Source organism: Pelophylax lessonae, assembly GCF_965119305.1.
Source record: "Pelophylax lessonae genome assembly, chromosome: 4".
In the NCBI taxonomy this organism is placed as follows: domain Eukaryota; kingdom Metazoa; phylum Chordata; class Amphibia; order Anura; family Ranidae; genus Pelophylax; species Pelophylax lessonae.
Genome location: NC_138771.1, coordinates 602153966 through 602172446, shown reverse-complemented (window position 1 = coordinate 602172446; position 18481 = coordinate 602153966). Strand labels below are relative to the sequence as shown.

Sequence of the window (18481 nt, the reverse complement as noted above, 5' to 3'; positions counted from 1 at the left end):
CCCTTTCCCGATTGGCCAAAAGGAGAAGCGATGTTACTGGCCAGTGGCCAGGAAGAGGCAGAAGAGACACGGCTGGAGGAGAAGGACATCGGCTCAGCCATCCAGCACTCCCTGGCTCGGACAGGAGGAAGGACGAAGGAGGAGGTAAGGAGGTAGACCGTTGGGGGGGGGGGGGGAACGTGTCGCCTGCCAACTGACTGACTGACCGACCGACTGACCAACCACCCGGGGGGGGGAGCCTGGGGTGCGCATTGGTTTGCCGCCCCCGCCCCCGAATTACCGAGCACCAGCTGCCACTGGGTTTAGTTCTACTTTCAATCTGTGGGTTTGTTTCCAATCTATAGCAGAAATTAGCTGGCAACCCGAAACGTTCCAAGATCCAAATCTTTATTAGGCTACATTAACAGTGGCACAAGATAGCTATTATATTCCGGCCATGACAGCCTCCATGTCAGCTATTTTTTGCCGCTTTTAGGCCTCATGCACACGGGACGTTTTTACAGCAACTCTTTTTGGCGTCAGACATTTTTTTCTGCAGCCAGTAAACTCCCCAGCATGTTCTCCTATGTCTCCATGCACACACAGGCTGTTATCAGCAGTTTTTGGCAGGGACGTTTTCTGGCTGGAAATAAACCCAAAAACAAGTGGGTTTTGAGTGGTATTTTTTTGTTGTAAAAACCTCAATAAACGCTGATAAACGCCAAAAAATGCCGCTAACTGGCGTTTTTGGATGTTTTCTATTTTTTTAAGCCTGAGTTCTGTTTGGAGGTGTCCTTCATAGAACATAGCCTGGGTTCACACTGGTGCATGCGGAACACCGCATGTGCTTTGCACCAAAAACGCATCGCATTCCTGTGCACATCATGTGATGTCTGTGCGATGTGATTTGAGACATATACTTTGTATGGCTTAAATTGCATCACATTTGCACCAAAATTTTGTAGGACCCTTTTTTTCTCCACACCTAATCGCATTGCATGGGTGTGAACACCCATGCAATGCAATTCTGGCAAGCACATTGCATTTTGCAATCTGTTTCAGAGTAACGATCATGGAACATGAAGCCTTGTTGACATTGTGCATTTGGCATGCGATTTGTCATATTGAATTGAATGTCAAATCTGAGCCTATTGCTGGCAATGGCCCCGGTTCACACCGAGGGTGGGTTTGAAATCATTCAGCTGAACGCACATGATTTCAAACTTGCAGGTCAGTGCGACTTCGGGGGCGATTTGACAGACATCTGTGCGGGTTCATGCACAGATGTCTATTGAAATCGCACTGAAATCACCAAAAGTAGTGCAGAAACTACTTTTGGGAATCGGTGCGGTGCCGCAAAGTCAGGGTTGCAGCAATCCGGACAGTGGCATTTCCAGCAATAGGCTCTGATTTGGCATGTGATTTGACATGTCAAATCGCAAGTCAAATCTGCCCAATGTGAACGGGGGCTTAATGTTCCATGAACGACGCCCCGAAATAAATTTGCAAAATGCAGTGAGCTTGACAAAATTGCATTGCATGAGTGTTCACACCCATGTGATGCGATTTTGATGGGGGGGGGGAGAAAAAGGGTCCACATTTGCACCAAAATATTGTAGGACCCTTTTTGCTCAGCACCTAAATCTTATTGCATGGGTGTGAACACTCATGCGATGCAATTCTGGCAAGCATTGCATTGTGGGAAAGTTAATAAAATAGCAGAGAGATGATTTTTAGCTAAAAACGCCAAAAAACGCTGAAAAACGCCAATGCAAAAAAGCTAAAAAATTGCTGAAAAACTCACTGCAAAGCTACTGGCGTTTTTTATAACGCCCAGTGTGCATGAGGCCTTAATGTTGCCCAAGAAAGAATTTGGAACTTACTGGGGTGTCGGCTATTTTCTTCTATAGATTTATGCCTTGGGAGCCCACTCCAGCCATGAGCACCGGCCCCCAGTAAATGATGTGGTAACAGACCAGTTGAGCATGGGTAAGGTTTTTTTCAGTATGGGTTTAGCTCTGCCTTAAATTGAGGGGTTTAGTTCCGCTTTAAATCTAGGGGTTTAGTTTCACTTTACATTGAGGGGTTTAGTTCCACTTTAAATCTAGGGGTTTTGTTTCACGTTACATTGAGGGGTTTAGTTTCACCTTACATTGAGGGGTTTAGTTTCACCTTACATTGAGGGGTTTAGTTTCACCTTACATTGAGGGGTTTCGTTTCACCTTACATTGAGGGGTTTAGTTTCACCTTACATTGAGGGGTTTAGTTTCACATTACATTGAGGGGTTTAGTTTCACCTTACATTGAGGGGTTTAGTTTCACCTTACATTGAGGGGTTTAGTTTCATATTACATTGAGGGGTTTAGTTTCACTTTAAATCTAGGGGTTCCGTTTCACCTTACATTGAGGGGTTTAGTTTCACCTTACATTGAGGGGTTTAGTTTCACATTACATTGAGGGGTTTAGTTTCATATTACATTGAGGAGTTTAGTTTCACCTTACATTGAGGGGTTTAGTTCCGCTTTAAATCAAGGGGTTTAGTTCCACTATAAAGTGTAAGTTCATCTGTACAGAAAATCTGTAAGTGAACCTCACACTGGACCCCCTCCCCATCCTCCCCATCTCCCTCGGTCTCGCTGTACCAGTGTCCCATGTTCCCCTGCTGTCAGGCACTGGGACACCGCTTCACCGGTCCAGGGATTTGAAATGTTTAGCATTTTTTTCATACAAATAGAACTTTTCTTTTGGTGGTATGTAATCACCGCTATGTTTGTTTTTTTTTTTGCTAAAAAAAATTAGAAAAATACAGAAATTTTTGAAAAACAAAAAAGTTTAGATTTGTGACATGGAGCATTATCCTGCTGGAAGGAGCCATCAGAAGATGGGTACACTGTAGTCATAAAGGGATGGATATGGTCAGCAACAATACTCAGGAAGGCCATGGCGGTTAAACGATGCTCAGTTGGTATTAAGGGGTCCAAAACCCACACCATTACACCACCACCACCAGCCTGAACCCTTGATACAAGGCAGGATGGATCCATTATTTCATGTTGTTTACACCAAATTCTGACCCTACCATCTGAATGTTTCAGCTGAAATTGGGACTCATCAGACCAGGCAAAGTTTTTTCAATCTTCTATTGTCCAATGTTGGTGATCCTGTGCAAATTGTAGTATCAGTTTCCTGTTCTTAGCTGACAGGAGTGGCACCCAGTGTGGTCTTCTGCTGCTGTAGCCCATCTGCTTCAAAGTTTGATGTGTTATGCATTCAGGGATGGCATTCTGCATACCTTGGTTGTAACTAGTCATTATTTAAGTCACTGTTGCCTTTCTATCAACTTAAACCAGTCTGCCCAGTCTCCTCTGACATCAACAAGGCATTTTCCTCCACACAACTGCCGCTCACTGGATATTTTCTCTTTTTTCGGACCATTCTCTATAAACCATAGAGATGGTTGTGCGTGAAAATCCCAGTAGATCCGAAGTTTTTGAAATTCTCAGACTAGCCCTTCCGGCACCAACAACCATGCCAAATTCAAAGTCACTTCAATCCCCTTCCTTCCCCATTCTGATGCTTGGTTTGATCTTTAGCAAGTCGTCTCCGCCACGTCTAGACGCCTAAATGCATTGAGTTGCTGCCATGTGATTGGCCGATTAGCAATTTGTGTTGCCAAGCAATTAAACAGGTGTCGTACCTAATAAAGTAGCCGGTGAGTGTGTGTGTGCGTGTATATATATATATAAGATTTAATTTAAAAAATATATATATATATAAATATAAAATGAAAAAATTGTATATATATATATATATATATATATATATATATATATATAAAAATGTAATAAAAAAAAAATATATATATATATATATGTGTGTATATGTGTATGTATGTATATATATATATATATATATATATATAATTAAAACAAATTATATATATATATATATATATATATTGTATTATTATATTTAATATATATATAATTGAATTGTGTGTATATATATATATATATATATATATATATATATATATATATATATATAATAAAATTGTTAGATATATATATATATATATATATATATATATATATTTTTTTTTTTTTTTTACTAAATTTAATATATATATATTATTAAATTGTGTGTATATATATATATATATATATATATATATATATATATATATATATATAAAAATGTGTGTATTTTGCCTCTGCCTATCTGTGTTCTTTGCATTTTCAATTCCACAACCTGTAAATTTCCCCCCACCCAATCCTTATACTGCAAGCGGCGCCGTCACATGACACAGTGACCGTCACGTGACACAACAGTACCTCGCAGCTCGAGTACGGAAGAGATCCCTTTCCAGCAGCGACGGCTGAGAGGCCGCATGTCACGTGACCTCAAAGTCGTACTCTGATTGGACAATGCTCTCCTCCTCCTCTGAAGTCATACAATAGAGATATCGCTGTAGCTCGGTAGGAATATGATAGGGAATTGAGAGACGGAGACTTCGGTGAAAAGGAAAAAAAAACGGAAGTCCCTAAAAGACTGTAGTTGTAATGAAGAAAACTGTCAGCAGACCTCCTATTAGGTGAGCTGGTGCTGAGTGGTCACGTGATGACTGCCTCATTCAGAGGAGCCTGGAAGGTGCAACTTCTAGTATTTTCCAGCCTGCTGAGGAGAGATAGCAAGTGTTTTTAAGGTCATAACATCAGACTGGTTGCTATGGTGATCTGAGGTCACAGGAAGATGGCAGCACCAAACACCCACTCCAAGACGCTGTTTGTGACCCAGGACGGTGTGCCCATGCGGTTCTATGTCCGGCCTGGACCCAATAAGCGGCAGTTGGCCCCTCTCATCACACATGGAGGAGGTGTGGTGTGTCGTATTCAGGAGCCTGGAGCATTCCTCCTGGCCGACCCCACCGAAGACCAACTGGGCTCCGGCTATATCTCCACCTCCTTCATCACTGACTGTGTGAGCAGCAACCGTAGCCTATCCCCCCGGTCTTACCGTCTACTGCCTCCCAAGACTGGAATGGGCCTATTGAGAAGCTTAACTTCTAGATTCTCCACTGTCCAATGGGGAGAGACTGAGGATCACAAAGGAAAACCTACTGATGTTCCGACTAACAATGTGGAGGACACTGTACAGGACCAAAGGGAAAACGGCACCACTTCAGTGACCACCAGAGATGGGGTGACTGGGGAGAGAGAGGACAACATGGAGCAGATGGGAAAGCTTAGCCCAGAGTGGGCTCACGAAGATGATCAGGGCCACAAAGGAAGTTCTGCTGTTGACCTGGCCAACAAAGAAGAGGGTGATGCACAGGGCAGCAGTGAAGCCACCACAGAAGAAGCAACTGGGGAGAGAGAGGACAATGGGGAGAAGAAGGGGTTTACTATCTCTAGAAGGGACCATAGAGAAAAGGAGGGCTACAGAGGAAGGTCTACAGTTGACCTGACCAACAAAGAAGAGGCCACCACACAGGGCAATAGTGAAACCTGCACCTCTTTGGTGGCCACTACAGAAGAAGCAACTGGGGAGAGAGAGGACAATGGGGAGAAGAAGGGGTTTACTAGCCCTAAAAGAGTCCATGCAGATAAGGAGGGCCACAAAGGAAGTTCTGCTGTTGACCTGACCAACAAAGAAGAGGCAGACACACAGGGCAGTAGTGAAACCTGCACCTCTATGGTGGTCACTACAGAAGAAGCAACTGGGGAGAGAGAGGACAATGAGGAAAAACAGGGGTTTACTATTCCTAGAAGGGCCCGTGGAGATAAGGAGAGCCACAAAGGAAGTTCTGCTGTTCACCTGACCAACAAAGAAGAGGCAGACACACAGGGCAGCAGTGAAACCTTCACCTCTATGGTGGCCACTACAGAAGAAGCCACTGGGGAGAGAGAGGACAATGGGGAGAAGAAGGGGTTTACTAGCCCTAAAAGAGTCCATGCAGATAAGGAGGGCCACAAAGGAAGTTCTGCTGTTGACCTGACCAACAAAGAAGAGGCAGACACACAGGGCAGTAGTGAAACCTGCACCTCTATGGTGGCCACTACAGAAGAAGCAACTGGGGAGAGAGAGGACAATGAGGAAAAACAGGGGTTTACTATTCCTAGAAGGGCCCGTGGAGAAAAGGAGAGCCACAAAGGAAGTTCTGCTGTTGACCTGACCAACAAAGAAGAGGCTGAAGCACAGGTAAACGGGGAATCCTGCACGTCTATGGTGACCGCTACTAAAGAGGCAACTGGAGAGAGAAAGGGCAACATGGAGAGAATGACCAGGGTCTCTCGAAAAGAAAGCATCAAAAGCCCCGCTTCAAAAAGTAGAATTCCCACCAAACCAGCTTCTGAGTGTGGAGAGAACCTGAAAACTGATATGTGTACAGCTTCATCTACAGATGGCACCTGCATGGAAGTAGCCAGTGAAGATAAAAGGGGTGAAAAGAATACAGGGGGAGCTGCTGCTGCTCACAGTACATCTAGAACTCAAAGGAAGACCCTTTTTGTAGGACAGATGGATGTAGAACAGACACTTAATGTAGATGAGAACTATAGTTCACTAATCATTCCAGATCCTAGAACCAGCACGCCAGCTCCTGGGAACCCTAATACTGTAAAGGACTTAGAGGCTGATACAACAGATGACGGTGGCCTCATGAAAGATGGAGAATCTCATCTTGGGACACAGTTTAGGAGACCGAAAAGGAAAGTAACAAGCATAACTAGGTTTGGAGATGCAGAAAACCAGCATAGTCCAAACATGAAACAAAGGAGAGCTGAGAAGACAAACGTTCAAGAAAAGCCCAGGAATGAGACACAGATGTCTGTTGAGGAGAAGTACTGTGGTCAGGTAGAAGAGAGTCATGGTGCTAAATCCCCAGCTGAGCAGATGGAACATCCTAAGGCAGAGACTGGTTCCCAAAAGAAGTACACTGCCAAGGAACTGGATGTACAAAATTTTGAGAGTCAACAGGTTCAGGCAGTAATTCCACTACAGGATCATAAGGCAGCCACTACCCTGCAACAAGGGAGAATGGCCTTCACCAAAGAGGAAGACTTGGCCATCTTGGTCTATATTCGAGATCATGCTTCCTCCAGCTGTACAGTCACTGGCAATGTACTGTGGAAGGATATGGAGAAGAAAAAGGTGCTTAGGAGGACCTGGCAGGCCATGAAAGCACGCTATGTTAAGTACCTTGTTAATCACAAGTATAAGTACAAGTTGCCTCCCAAAGGTTCTACTTTCCCAAGCAAGAATTCTAGTTTAAAGAGCTTGCACAGATCTGATAAAAGGAACGTTTCATTGCTTACCAGTGCTTTGACTTCCACTATAACTCCTCAGAATTGTGATGCCATCCAACCTATTGCCCCTGCTGATATCCCTCAGAATTGTGATACTACCCAACCTAGTGCCTCAGCTGATATCCCTCAGAATTGTGATACCATCAAACCCAGTGTCTCAGCTAATATCCTCCAGAATTGTGCTACCCTCCAACCCAGTGCCTCCGCTGATATCCTTCAAAATTGTGATTCCACCCAACCCAGTGCCTTCGCTGATATCCTTCAGACTCGTGATCCCACCCAACCCAGTGCCTCAGCTGATATCCCTCAAAATTGTGATACCACCCAACCCAGGGCTACTAGAAGTACCTCTCGGAAAAATGGAGCTATGCCTCCCACTGCATCTGCTATTACCCCTCAGAGAGCTGACACCATGCCACACACTGCTTCTGCTGTTACCCTTCAAAATTGTGTACCCAGTGCTTCTACTGATACCCTTCAGAAAAATGACACTATGCCACCCACTGCTTTTGCTGTTACCCCTAAAACACGTGGCACCATGCTCCCCAGTGCTTCTTCTGATACCCCTCAGAAAAGTGATCCTATGCTACCCAGTACCTCTGCTGATACCCATCTGAGCTGCAATGTTATACAGCATGAAGCCTTTACTTCTGCTAATACCCTGGTGACTAATATTGCCTCAAAGGAACAATCCGTTTCAACAACCAGGAAGAGGACATCTGATCCAACAATTGATAACGAGTCTTCAACGCAAGAAAAAGGTGTGAACATATGCCAGGCCGCATAACTGCAGGTCCCTACACTAAATATCTTTCATGTGAACCAAGACTAAGCAAAGTAACAGGTTTTCTTGATAGCAGTACTAGAAGCAGTTATTATTTGCTTTTCTATATCCAACACTTTGGCATCCAAAAAGTCTTATGCAAGTTACAACTTGCTCAGACCTATATATGCTCTCCCCTGTTCCCATGCAGCTCATGGCTGGTGATTGGGTACTGGGCACTGCACTATGGGAAGCATTGGAAGTGTCCCCCATACTCAGAAGTAGCAGTTTTTTTAAGCTACAGCATTGAACATGCATGAAAAAGGTAAGTATTAAAGCGGAGTTCCGGCCTATTTTTCAACTTTACTGATTACTGGAGTATTCGCTATGCTCATGAACAATTGGGCAGTTTCAATTTTTTTTGGAGGTCCCTTACCTTATTTTCAGGGCATTTTTGATTGTACTTCCTGTACGTCACTTTCGCCTTTGCATTGCGTCCTGGAAGCTGTTTGTCATCACTCCCAATGGGCAGTGACGTGGGCGGCCGGCCGCTCTTCTTCTCTATGCAGATCGCATAGTACAGCGCATGCACGAGATTGCCAGGTGCATTCTGGATAGCCAGAATGAACTGGAATCAGGAAGAAGGACACAGCAGATTACACTGCTGCTTCAGATGCCCATATCCAAGATGGCCACACTCAGACAGCGTTTTTAAAAGTAAGATTTTGACTAAAATCCAATACTGTACATCTTGTAAGTATGAGAATAGCGGTTCTGTAAAGGGCGATGGATTAGTATTATAGGGGTATTTTTAGTTAAAAAATGTATTTGAGGCCGGAACTCCGCTTTAACTCATAGTGGTGTCTGCTATTAAGGGAACGTGGTACTTTTCCCAGTTCAGGCAAAGCACAAACTCGCTATTAAGGCTGGCCATACATTATATAGTTTTCTTGTACAATTTTTCTTTAGATTTACCAAAACCAAAAAATATGAGGTCAAATCTTAACACTTTTATTTTTTGTGTAATCAGGCAGGCCCATGCACTACATAGTTGAAGGTAACTACAGAAAATTGTATAATGTATGGCCAGCTTAACCGTCCAAGCCAGGCCCTAGTACCATTATGCTCCATCCCTGCATATATACGTTTATAACTGAGGGTCTTGGTGTTTGAGTGTTTAGAACTTTGTCAAGGTTTTGGAGCCTTTTTAATTGCTTTAGGGTCCCTCAATGCCCCTAATTAAAATAACTTTAGCATGGTTTCTAAAGATCTGGCTGCCTGCTGGCTCTTTGGACAGGCATCAGAATACCCAATGTTAAGGTGCCCACTGATGTAAAATTGTCAACCAATTTTGGTCAGATCTTGTGAGGAGTTTTAAAGCTGCTACTGTATAGATTGGCTGTTTATTCTGCAAGCTTGTTCCACTCTGCTGAATTCAGCTGTTAGCTACACATGAGCAACCATTTGGGCCAATGGTTCCCAACCTCAGTCCTCAAGTACCCCCCAATAGGCATTGTTTTGGGAATTTTGCTTAGATAAAATAGCTCTCATAAATATTTAAGGACTGAGGTTTGGAAATCACTGATTTGGGCAATGGACAAGGTGACGGAAGTAGCTCCCGAAATACCTCTAAAAAGAGAGAGTGACTGGACAAGGTTTTCCAAGCTGTGCACTGCATTAGGTCATCTAGTCCCACCATTGTGGACATTCATCTATCTCTAGGCATTCCCAGCTACCAGATCTTGAGGATAAAAAATCTTAGGGAGATAGAAAACCTTTTCTGCTCACCTCCTAAGATGAGATGTGACTAGGACTGTCCATGTTTGCTCTTTGTCTTTGTCGTGCCTAGGCTCAGACAGAAACACTTTGGCAGACAGAACACTCTTTGTTGCAAAGCTGGGTCAAAAGGCATCTTCAGATGGTAGAATGGTGTCCTGGTTTCTGCTGGTCCTTAGATTTCTATGGCCAGTTTTAGACTAAGTATACATTTTGCTTAGAAAAACTTGAGCTCAATTTTTTCTTCTTCTCTCTACAGTATGTCTGGCAGGTAATAAAATGTTGCCTTCGCCTCATTCCCCCAAGACTGTTCGACCAGATAGGAAAGACTCCAGTGATTCCGAAGATCTGCATATATTTGAGGCAGCAAACCTGGAATTTGAGGTATGCTTTGCGACCTTGATCTGAATTTGTCAACACCACTGGGGAGTGTGTAGTTCTTGTCAATGAAGCTGCCAAACTCAGCTTTATTATTAGGTTTAAGGAAAGAGTTGCACAAGGAAGGTCCTTGTGTCAGGAGGATGGCAAAAGCCATAGTGTAAAAAAGCGTAAATAAATAAAAAAAGTTTTGAGAACTTCAGGCAGAAATGAAAGACACGGATTAGGGCAGCTCTGTACTCAATACATCTCTAAATTAATTTGAATTCAGGACTATGAAGACATAAAAAGGTGTGAGAATTCAGTTGGGTTTTAAAACAAAGGTGGTGGTAGGAAAACATTATAACACTGATTGTGACTTTGTATTGGAGGTACCGCCAGGACTTTATATTTCATATCTAACCCCCCTGTATAGCGCCACAGGAAACTTAGGCCCCTTTCAAACAACTGTTCTGATCAAGCCCACGTGACAGTTTTTCAGGTGGACTTGAGCAGACGGTCCATTCATCCTTATAGACCGTCAGGTGTAAACAGACACAATCCTCCAATCCGGTCCACTAAAAACAAACGGAAGGGGATCCGTTCTCCTCCGTGTAGGCAGATATGATCCAAGGGCTGGCGTGTGTCCCTGCGACAGGGCCGGTGCTAGACTACTTTGCACCCTAGGCAAGACCAGCTACTTGCGCCCCCCCCCAAAAAAAAAAAATCAAAATGAATTAAATAATTCTAGCACCAGAACTCCTGCAATACACTGAACTGATGACCTATAGGGGCTTTGCATGTGTGCACCGATGAAACAGTGAAAAACTTCAGGTCCCTATATTTTATTTGTAGGCAACATTTCAAAAGATTAGTGTTATACAGTAGTTCTGATGCTAGAATTATTGCTCTCACTCTGGTATGCGCAAGGATACATAACATGTGCAGGGCAATCACATCGTTTTGTTTGTTATCTGTCTCTTTAAATGTTTAAAACTTTTTATAAATTTGATATTCTTTTTTGTTTTTTTACACAACTTTTATTGCCATTACAAAGGGGACCAATAGCCCCCTATGTGATAGCATATAGGTGACAGGTACTCTTTATCAGACTATTAGACCCTGGATGTCTTCTCTGTACCCGGCTACAGCTGATGGAACACAGATGGTGTTTCATCAGCTGCTTCCCTGAGCACAGCTCCTGTAGAATGGCAGTGCTGGTCCAGTAAGTGACATCATACACATCACTTCCTAGTCTTTGCTGACGAGGGAGGCTCAGTGGATGGATGTCCATGAATTCCGCCATCCTTTCCAGGGAACAGGATGGTGCCAGGTGGACAGGATAGAGGAGGGTACAGCCAGTTAGGGGGAGGACAGAAACAGGTGGACAGGATAGAGGAGGGTACAGCCAGTTAGGGGGGAGGACAGAAACAGGTGGACATGAGAGGGGGGATGCATCCAGGAGGAGGGGGGGAGTGCAGCCAAGTGGAGAGGAGGGGGGGGGGGTGTGCAGCCAGGTGGAGGGGGATGGATTGAGGACTGTGGAAGAAGGGGAGGATCAGAGAAAATAGGATCAAACAGCCTTTTTCCAAAACAAGCACACTTTACTGCATATACAGACTGATTTTACTGTTGTGGGTTTAGTAACACTTTAAATACCCTTTCTATCATCGGACATGCTCAGTGTTGTTTTAGGGAACTCTAGAGATAATGGTGATTGGATTCCATTAGGTGCCACATCCCTAAAAATTAGACACACAAAAATGGGGGTCCCCTATTTGTGGCACTTTTAAGGCACTGATTTAGTAATAGTAAATTATATAAAAACATAGATTTTAACATTACATCACTAGATAAAAGAGACATAGACAACATGGTATGAACAGCCTTTTGGGTACACCAACTGTGAGAGTGATATTGATGTAGTATAGCTTCCTCTACCCGACGCGTTTCAGAGATAAAATACTATATCTACTTCATCAGGGGTACGAGAGGTATAATTCCTATCCAATCAAATGGTGCTACAGAGGAACATTTCATGTTTCAACAAAAAAAAGTCTTACAGTTCTGCTGGTCCGCTCAACCATAAAGGTAATATGCGTAAATGAAAGGCCAGTAGTGACACAAGAGGGCGCCAGAAAGCGCTATATCCAAAAGAGGGAAATAGGAAGCACTGAGGCCTGAACAGCTCGACCCTGCACCTGAAGAGCGATAGGGAGTATGGATGTTGCAGTGTTAAGGTAATGAAGCTGACTTTAAAAGAGATGAAAAAAAAAGAGATGTTGTGTCCCCTATAGACACAGCAGACAGAGAACTCTGGAAGCCCCGGGAAAGCACTTAGCATTAGAAGTTCTGGCAGGAATACAGCAAGCACCATTGGAAGTACTGGCAGACGGTCCTGTTGGGGCTGGTGGTTCAGAAGTCCTGAAAATGCAGAGATGGGAGGTGTAGGAGCTTGTCCAGGGAGTGCAGAGATGGGAGGTGTAGGAGTTTGTCCAGGGAATGCAGAGATGGGAGGTGTAGGAGCTTGTCCAGGGAGTGCAGAGATGGGAGGTGTACGAGCTTGTCCAGGGAATGCAGAGATGGGAGGTGTAGGAGTTTGTCCAGGGAGTGCAGAGATGGGAGGTGTAGGAGTTTGTCCAGGGAATGCAGAGATGGGAGGTGTAGGAGCTTGTCCAGGGAATGCAGAGATGGGAGGTGTAGGAGCTTGTCCAGGGAATGCAGAGATGGGAGGTGTAGGAGTTTGTCCAGGGAATGCAGAGATGGGAGGTGTAGGAGCTTGTCCAGGAAATGCAGGGATGGGAGGTGTAGGAGCTTGTCCAGGAAATGCAGAGATGGGAGGTGTAGGAGTTTGTCCAGGGAATGCAGAGATGGGAGGTGTAGGAGCTTGTCCAGGGAATGCAGAGATGGGAGTTGTAGGAGCTTCTCCTGGAAATGCAGGGATTGGAGGTGTAGGAGCTTGTCCAGGGAATGCAGAGATGGGAGGTGTAGGAGCTTGTCCAGGGAATGCAGAGATGGGAGGTGTAGGAGTTTGTCCAGGAAATGCAGGGATGGGAGGTGTAAGAGCTTGTCCAGGAAATGCAGAGATGGGAGGTGTAGGAGTTTGTCCAGGGAATGCAGAGATGGGAGGTGTAGGAGCTTGTCCAGGGAATGCAGAGATGGGAGGTGTAGGAGCTTCTCCTGGAAATGCAGGGATTGGAGGTGTAGGAGCTTGTCCAGGAAATGCAGGGATTGGAGGTGTAGGAGCTTCTCCTGGAAATGCAGGGATTGGAGGTGTAGGAGTTTGTCCAGGAAATGCAGGGATGGGAGGTGTAGGAGTTTGTCCAGGGAATGCAGAGATGGGAGGTGTAGGAGTTTGTCCAGGAAATGCAGGGATGGGAGGTGTAGGAGTTTGTCCAGGGAATGCAGAGATGGGAGGTGTAGGAGCTTGTCCAGGGAATGCAGAGATGGGAGGTGTAGGAGCTTGTCCAGAAAATGCAGAGATGGGAGGTGTAGGAGCTTGTCCAGGGAATGCAGAGATGGGAGGTGTAGGAGCTTGTCCAGGGAATGCAGAGATGGGAGGTGTAGGAGTTTGTCCAGGGAATGCAGAGATGGGAGTGTAGGAGTTTGTCCAGGGAATGCAGAGATGGGAGGTGTAGGAGTTTGTCCAGGGAATGCAGAGATGGGAGGTGTAGGAGTTTGTCCAGGGAATGCAGAGATGGGAGGTGTAGGAGCTTGTCCAGGGAATGCAGAGATGGGAGGTGTAGGAGCTTCTCCTGGAAATGCAGGGATTGGAGGTGTAGGAGCTTGTCCAGGAAATGCAGGGATTGGAGGTGTAGGAGCTTCTCCTGGAAATGCAGGGATTGGAGGTGTAGGAGTTTGTCCAGGAAATGCAGGGATGGGAGGTGTAGGAGTTTGTCCAGGGAATGCAGGGATGGGAGGTGTAGGAGTTTGTCCAGGAAATGCAGGGATGGGAGGTGTAGGAGCTTGTCCAGGAAATGTAGGGATGGGAGGTGTAGGAGTTTGTCCAGGGAATGCAGAGATGGGAGGTGTAGGAGTTTGTCCAGGGAATGCAGAGATGGGAGGTGTAGGAGTTTGTCCAGGGAATGCAGAGATGGGAGGTGTAGGAGCTTGTCCAGGGAATGCAGAGATGGGAGGTGTAGGAGCTTGTCCAGGGAATGCAGAGATGGGAGGTGTAGGAGTTTGTCCAGGGAATGCAGAGATGGGAGGTGTAGGAGTTTGTCCAGGGAATGCAGAGATGGGAGGTGTAGGAGCTTGTCCAGGGAATGCAGAGATGGGAGGTGTAGGAGCTTGTCCAGGGAATGCAGAGATGGGAGTGTAGGAGTTTGTCCAGGAAATGCAGAGATGGGAGGTGTAGGAGTTTGTCCAGGGAATGCAGAGATGGGAGGTGTAGGAGCTTGTCCAGGGAATGCAGAGATGGGAGGTGTAGGAGCTTGTCCAGGGAATGCAGAGATGGGAGTGTAGGAGTTTGTCCAGGAAATGCAGAGATGGGAGGTGTAGGAGTTTGTCCAGGGAATGCAGAGATGGGAGGTGTAGGAGCTTGTCCAGGGAATGCAGAGATGGGAGGTGTAGGAGCTTGTCCAGGGAATGCAGAGATGGGAGGTGTAGGAGCTTTTCCAGGAAATGCAGGGATGGGAGGTGTAGGAGCTTGTCCAGGAAATGCAGGGATGGGAGGTGTAGGAGCTTGTCCAGGGAATGCAGAGATGGGAGGTGTAGGAGCTTGTCCAGGGAATGCGGAGATAGGAGGTGTAGGAGCTTGTCCAGGAAATGCAGAGATAGGAGGTGTAGGAGCTTGTCCAGGAAATGCAGGGATGGGAGGTGTAGGAGCTTGTCCAGGGAATGCAGAGATGGGAGGTGTAGGAGCTTGTCCAGGAAATGCAGAGATGGGAGGTGTAGGAGTTTGTCCAGGAAATGCAGGGATGGGAGGTGTAGGAGTTTGTCCAGGGAATGCAGAGATGGGAGGTGTAGGAGTTTGTCCAGGGAATGCAGAGATGGGAGGTGTAGGAGCTTGTCCAGGGAATGCAGAGATGGGAGGTGTAGGAGCTTGTCAAGGGAATGCAGAGATGGGAGGTGTAGGAGCTTGTCCAGGGAATGCAGAGATGGGAGGTGTAGGAGTTTGTCCAGGAAGGTGTAGGAGCTTGTCCAGGGAATGCAGAGATGGGAGGTGTGGGAGTTTGTCCAGGGAATGCAGAGATAGGAGGTGTAGGAGCTTGTCCAGGAAATGCAGGGATGGGAGGTGTAGGAGTTTGTCCAGGAAATGCAGAGATAGGAGGTGTAGGAGTTTGTCCAGGAAATGCAGAGATGGGAGGTGTAGGAGTTTGTCCAGGGAATGCAGAGATGGGAGGTGTAGGAGCTTGTCCAGGGAATGCAGAGATGGGAGGTGTAGGAGTTTGTCCAGGGAATGCAGAGATAGGAGGTGTAGGAGTTTGTCCAGGGAATGCAGAGATGGGAGGTGTAGGAGTTTGTCAAGGGAATGCAGAGATGGGAGGTGTAGGAGCTTGTCCAGGAAATGCAGAGATGGGAGGTATAGGAGCTTGTCCAGGGAATGCAGAGATGGGAGGTGTAGGAGTTTGTCCAGGAAGGTGTAGGAGCTTGTCCAGGGAATGCAGAGATGGGAGGTGTAGGAGCTTTTCCAGGGAATGCAGAGATGGGAGGTGTAGGAGCTTGTCCAGGGAATGCAGAGATGGGAGGTGTAGGAGTTTGTCCAGGGAATGCAGAGATGGGAGGTGTAGGAGTTTGTCCAGGGAATGCAGAGATGGGAGGTGTAGGAGCTTGTCCAGGAAATGCAGGGATGGGAGGTGTAGGAGCTTGTCCAGGAAATGCAGGGATGGGAGGTGTAGGAGCTTGTCCAGGGAATGCAGAGATGGGAGGTGTAGGAGTTTGTCCAGGGAATGCAGAGATGGGAGGTGTAGGAGTTTGTCCAGGAAATGCAGAGATGGGAGGTGTAGGAGTTTGTCCAGGGAATGCAGAGATGGGAGGTGTAGGAGTTTGTCCAAGGAATGCAGAGATGGGCAGCGTGAGAGACGCCCAACAGAGGGGAGGCATTCTGTATCTTAGCAGGTAGGAGTGCCAATACTGTTTGTAATTTTAGTGCAGCGAGTGCACTGTCAGCCAACAACGGGAACTTTAGAGCTCCCCGGATTTCCGGCAGATCAGCAGGTGTTTTTCTGTACTTGTAGCATATTTTAAAGAATAAAACATAGGAATTGTACATAGATTCTAGAGTGGTATTGAATTTCTTACAATATTTATCTGTTTCAAGGAGACTGATGACAACACAAGTCCTGAACAGCCGTCTCCAGTGATCAGCAAGACTGAGAACAACAACAGTGCATCGCATGTGAATGAAACACCCTCCACTTCACAAGCATCTGAGAGCGAAGGTCTTCGGAAAGCTGTGATTGATATGATGAGAGAGTTTAAGCTCGATGTCTCCCATGTAACACAAGCCCTCTTTTTTAACAGTGGAGAGATGGGCAGTACCAGACATTTCCTGCGTACAGGCTCCCGCCCTGATGGCTATCCTATTTGGGAGCCAAAGGATGACTTGGACTTAAAGAAGAACAACCCAAAGATGCAATCACGTCTGATTAATAAATACGGTGCAGATAATGTTGCTAGAAGAGTGGCTTTCCTTGCAAGTTAGCATAATTTACAGTCATACTCTTTGAGTAGAATGATGTGTGAAGTGCAGTAACCCATAGCAAACACTCAGATTACTGAGATTAATTCTGATTGGTTGCTATGAGTCACTGTTAGGGATGCACCGAAATGAAAATTCTGGACCGAAACCGAAACCGAAAATGCAGGAAGCCCTTGGCCGAAAACCGAAAATGACTTTTTCCCCCCAAATGATTTTAAAACAGATAGAACAGGGGCATACGACAGAAACAGGCAGCGATGTACACCTGTAGCTAGTATGCAGTATATGTACTGTGACGGGTTGGCAAGTGGTTAATTTAATTACCAATGATATTTGTATTATGCAGCATGAGGGCATTAATGTATTGCCACTGCTGGTCACTGATGCATTAGTGACTGACCAGTGGCAGTTAATTAACCCCTTTGTGCTGCATTAGTGCAACCAGTATCAGTGTTAATTAACACTGGTTGCACTGATACTGGTTGCACTAATGCAGCACAAAGGGGTTAATTAAGTGCCACTGGTCGGTCACTAATGCATCAGTGACCAGCAGTGGCAATACATTAAACCCCTCATTCTGCATAATACAAATACCATTGGTAACCTCGCCTCAGCCCCCCCACCTCAATGATGCAATGTCCTTACTTGTCAGCACCTCTCTGCTCCTCCCGTCCCCTTCCTTTCAAAAATGCCGCCTCGCGGTGATGTCACTACTACGGCTCTGTGTATGTCACCAGGACAGAAAGTCAGGGAAATTTCCCCAACAGTAATAAGGTTTTAAAACAAGGTGTGAATATAGCTCTGAGGGGCATCCTAATCACACTAGCAGCGCTCCAATGAATTCTTAAGGAGAATCGTATACGACAACTACAATACATATATAAAATACATTCAGTATTTTATATATGTATTGTAGTGGTCGTATACGATTCTCCTTAAGAATTCATTGGAGCGCTGCTAGTGTGATTAGGATGCCCCTCAGAGCTATATTCACACCTTGTTTTAAATTTATTCTATTTATAGCAGCTGCTATCTTATTTGTCAGCTTTAAGCTAGCGCTGGGTGAGTGGGCAGTTTTTTAATTACTTACTCCTTTTTGTACAAGTAATAAGGTTTTGTTGGAGTAAGGCTTTAACATACAGTGCCTTTTTCACAGATTTGATGTATGTTACAAAAAGTGTATACAATGTGTATCTGCAGTCAAATCTTAACAAGAGAGAGAGACTGTTACAAAGTGTTTCTGAGAGAGAGAGAGAATGTTACGTTTTGACTGCAGAAACACTTTGTAACATTCCATTTCGAGAGAGAGAGAGAGACTGACTCTAGGCTGTGATTTATAATCCGTTCTAACTAGACGCTACAGCAGCAGACATCCACATTACCTTCTTCTACAGCGAACAGCACATGGAAGGGAGGAGGTGGGTGCAACGATTCAGCATTAGGCGCGGAGGAGGATAAGATCCTTTGCATTCTAAGTCCCTCTCCCCCGAGCCGTCTAGCGACCACTGTAGCTCACAATGAAGCCCCAGTGTAACCAGCATAGGATCGCAGCAGTCAGCAGCACACATACCCGCAAATGACAGGGAAGTGAAGGACTCACTTTTAACTGATATCAGCATACATTTTCGGCATCCTTAACCTCCTATCGGCCGAAAT

The 18481-nt window shown here is 45.5% G+C and overlaps 1 protein-coding gene across 1 annotated transcript; it reads left to right on the top strand.

Moving 5' to 3' along the window:
• The first annotated feature begins 4628 nt into the window (after positions 1-4628).
• Positions 4629-16930, top strand: LOC309554984 (uncharacterized protein). The gene is made up of 3 exons (XM_082256782.1): positions 4629-8047; positions 10097-10209; positions 16445-16930. Exons 1-3 carry the CDS (start codon positions 4732-4734, stop codon positions 16826-16828), a joined length of 3813 nt encoding a protein of 1270 aa, XP_082112908.1. The 5' UTR covers positions 4629-4731; the 3' UTR covers positions 16829-16930.
• Positions 16931-18481: the final 1551 nt, after the last annotated feature.

Bases quoted from the DNA above. Each gene is read 5' to 3' on its own strand.
- LOC309554984 (XM_082256782.1), top strand. From the start codon at position 4,732: ATGGCAGCACCAAACACCCACTCCAAGACGCTGTTTGTGACCCAGGAC. The intron at 8,048-10,096 runs GTGTGAACATAT...TATGTCTGGCAG, and splicing joins GTCTTCAACGCAAGAAAAAG to GTAATAAAATGTTGCCTTCG. The intron at 10,210-16,444 runs GTATGCTTTGCG...ATCTGTTTCAAG, and splicing joins CAGCAAACCTGGAATTTGAG to GAGACTGATGACAACACAAG.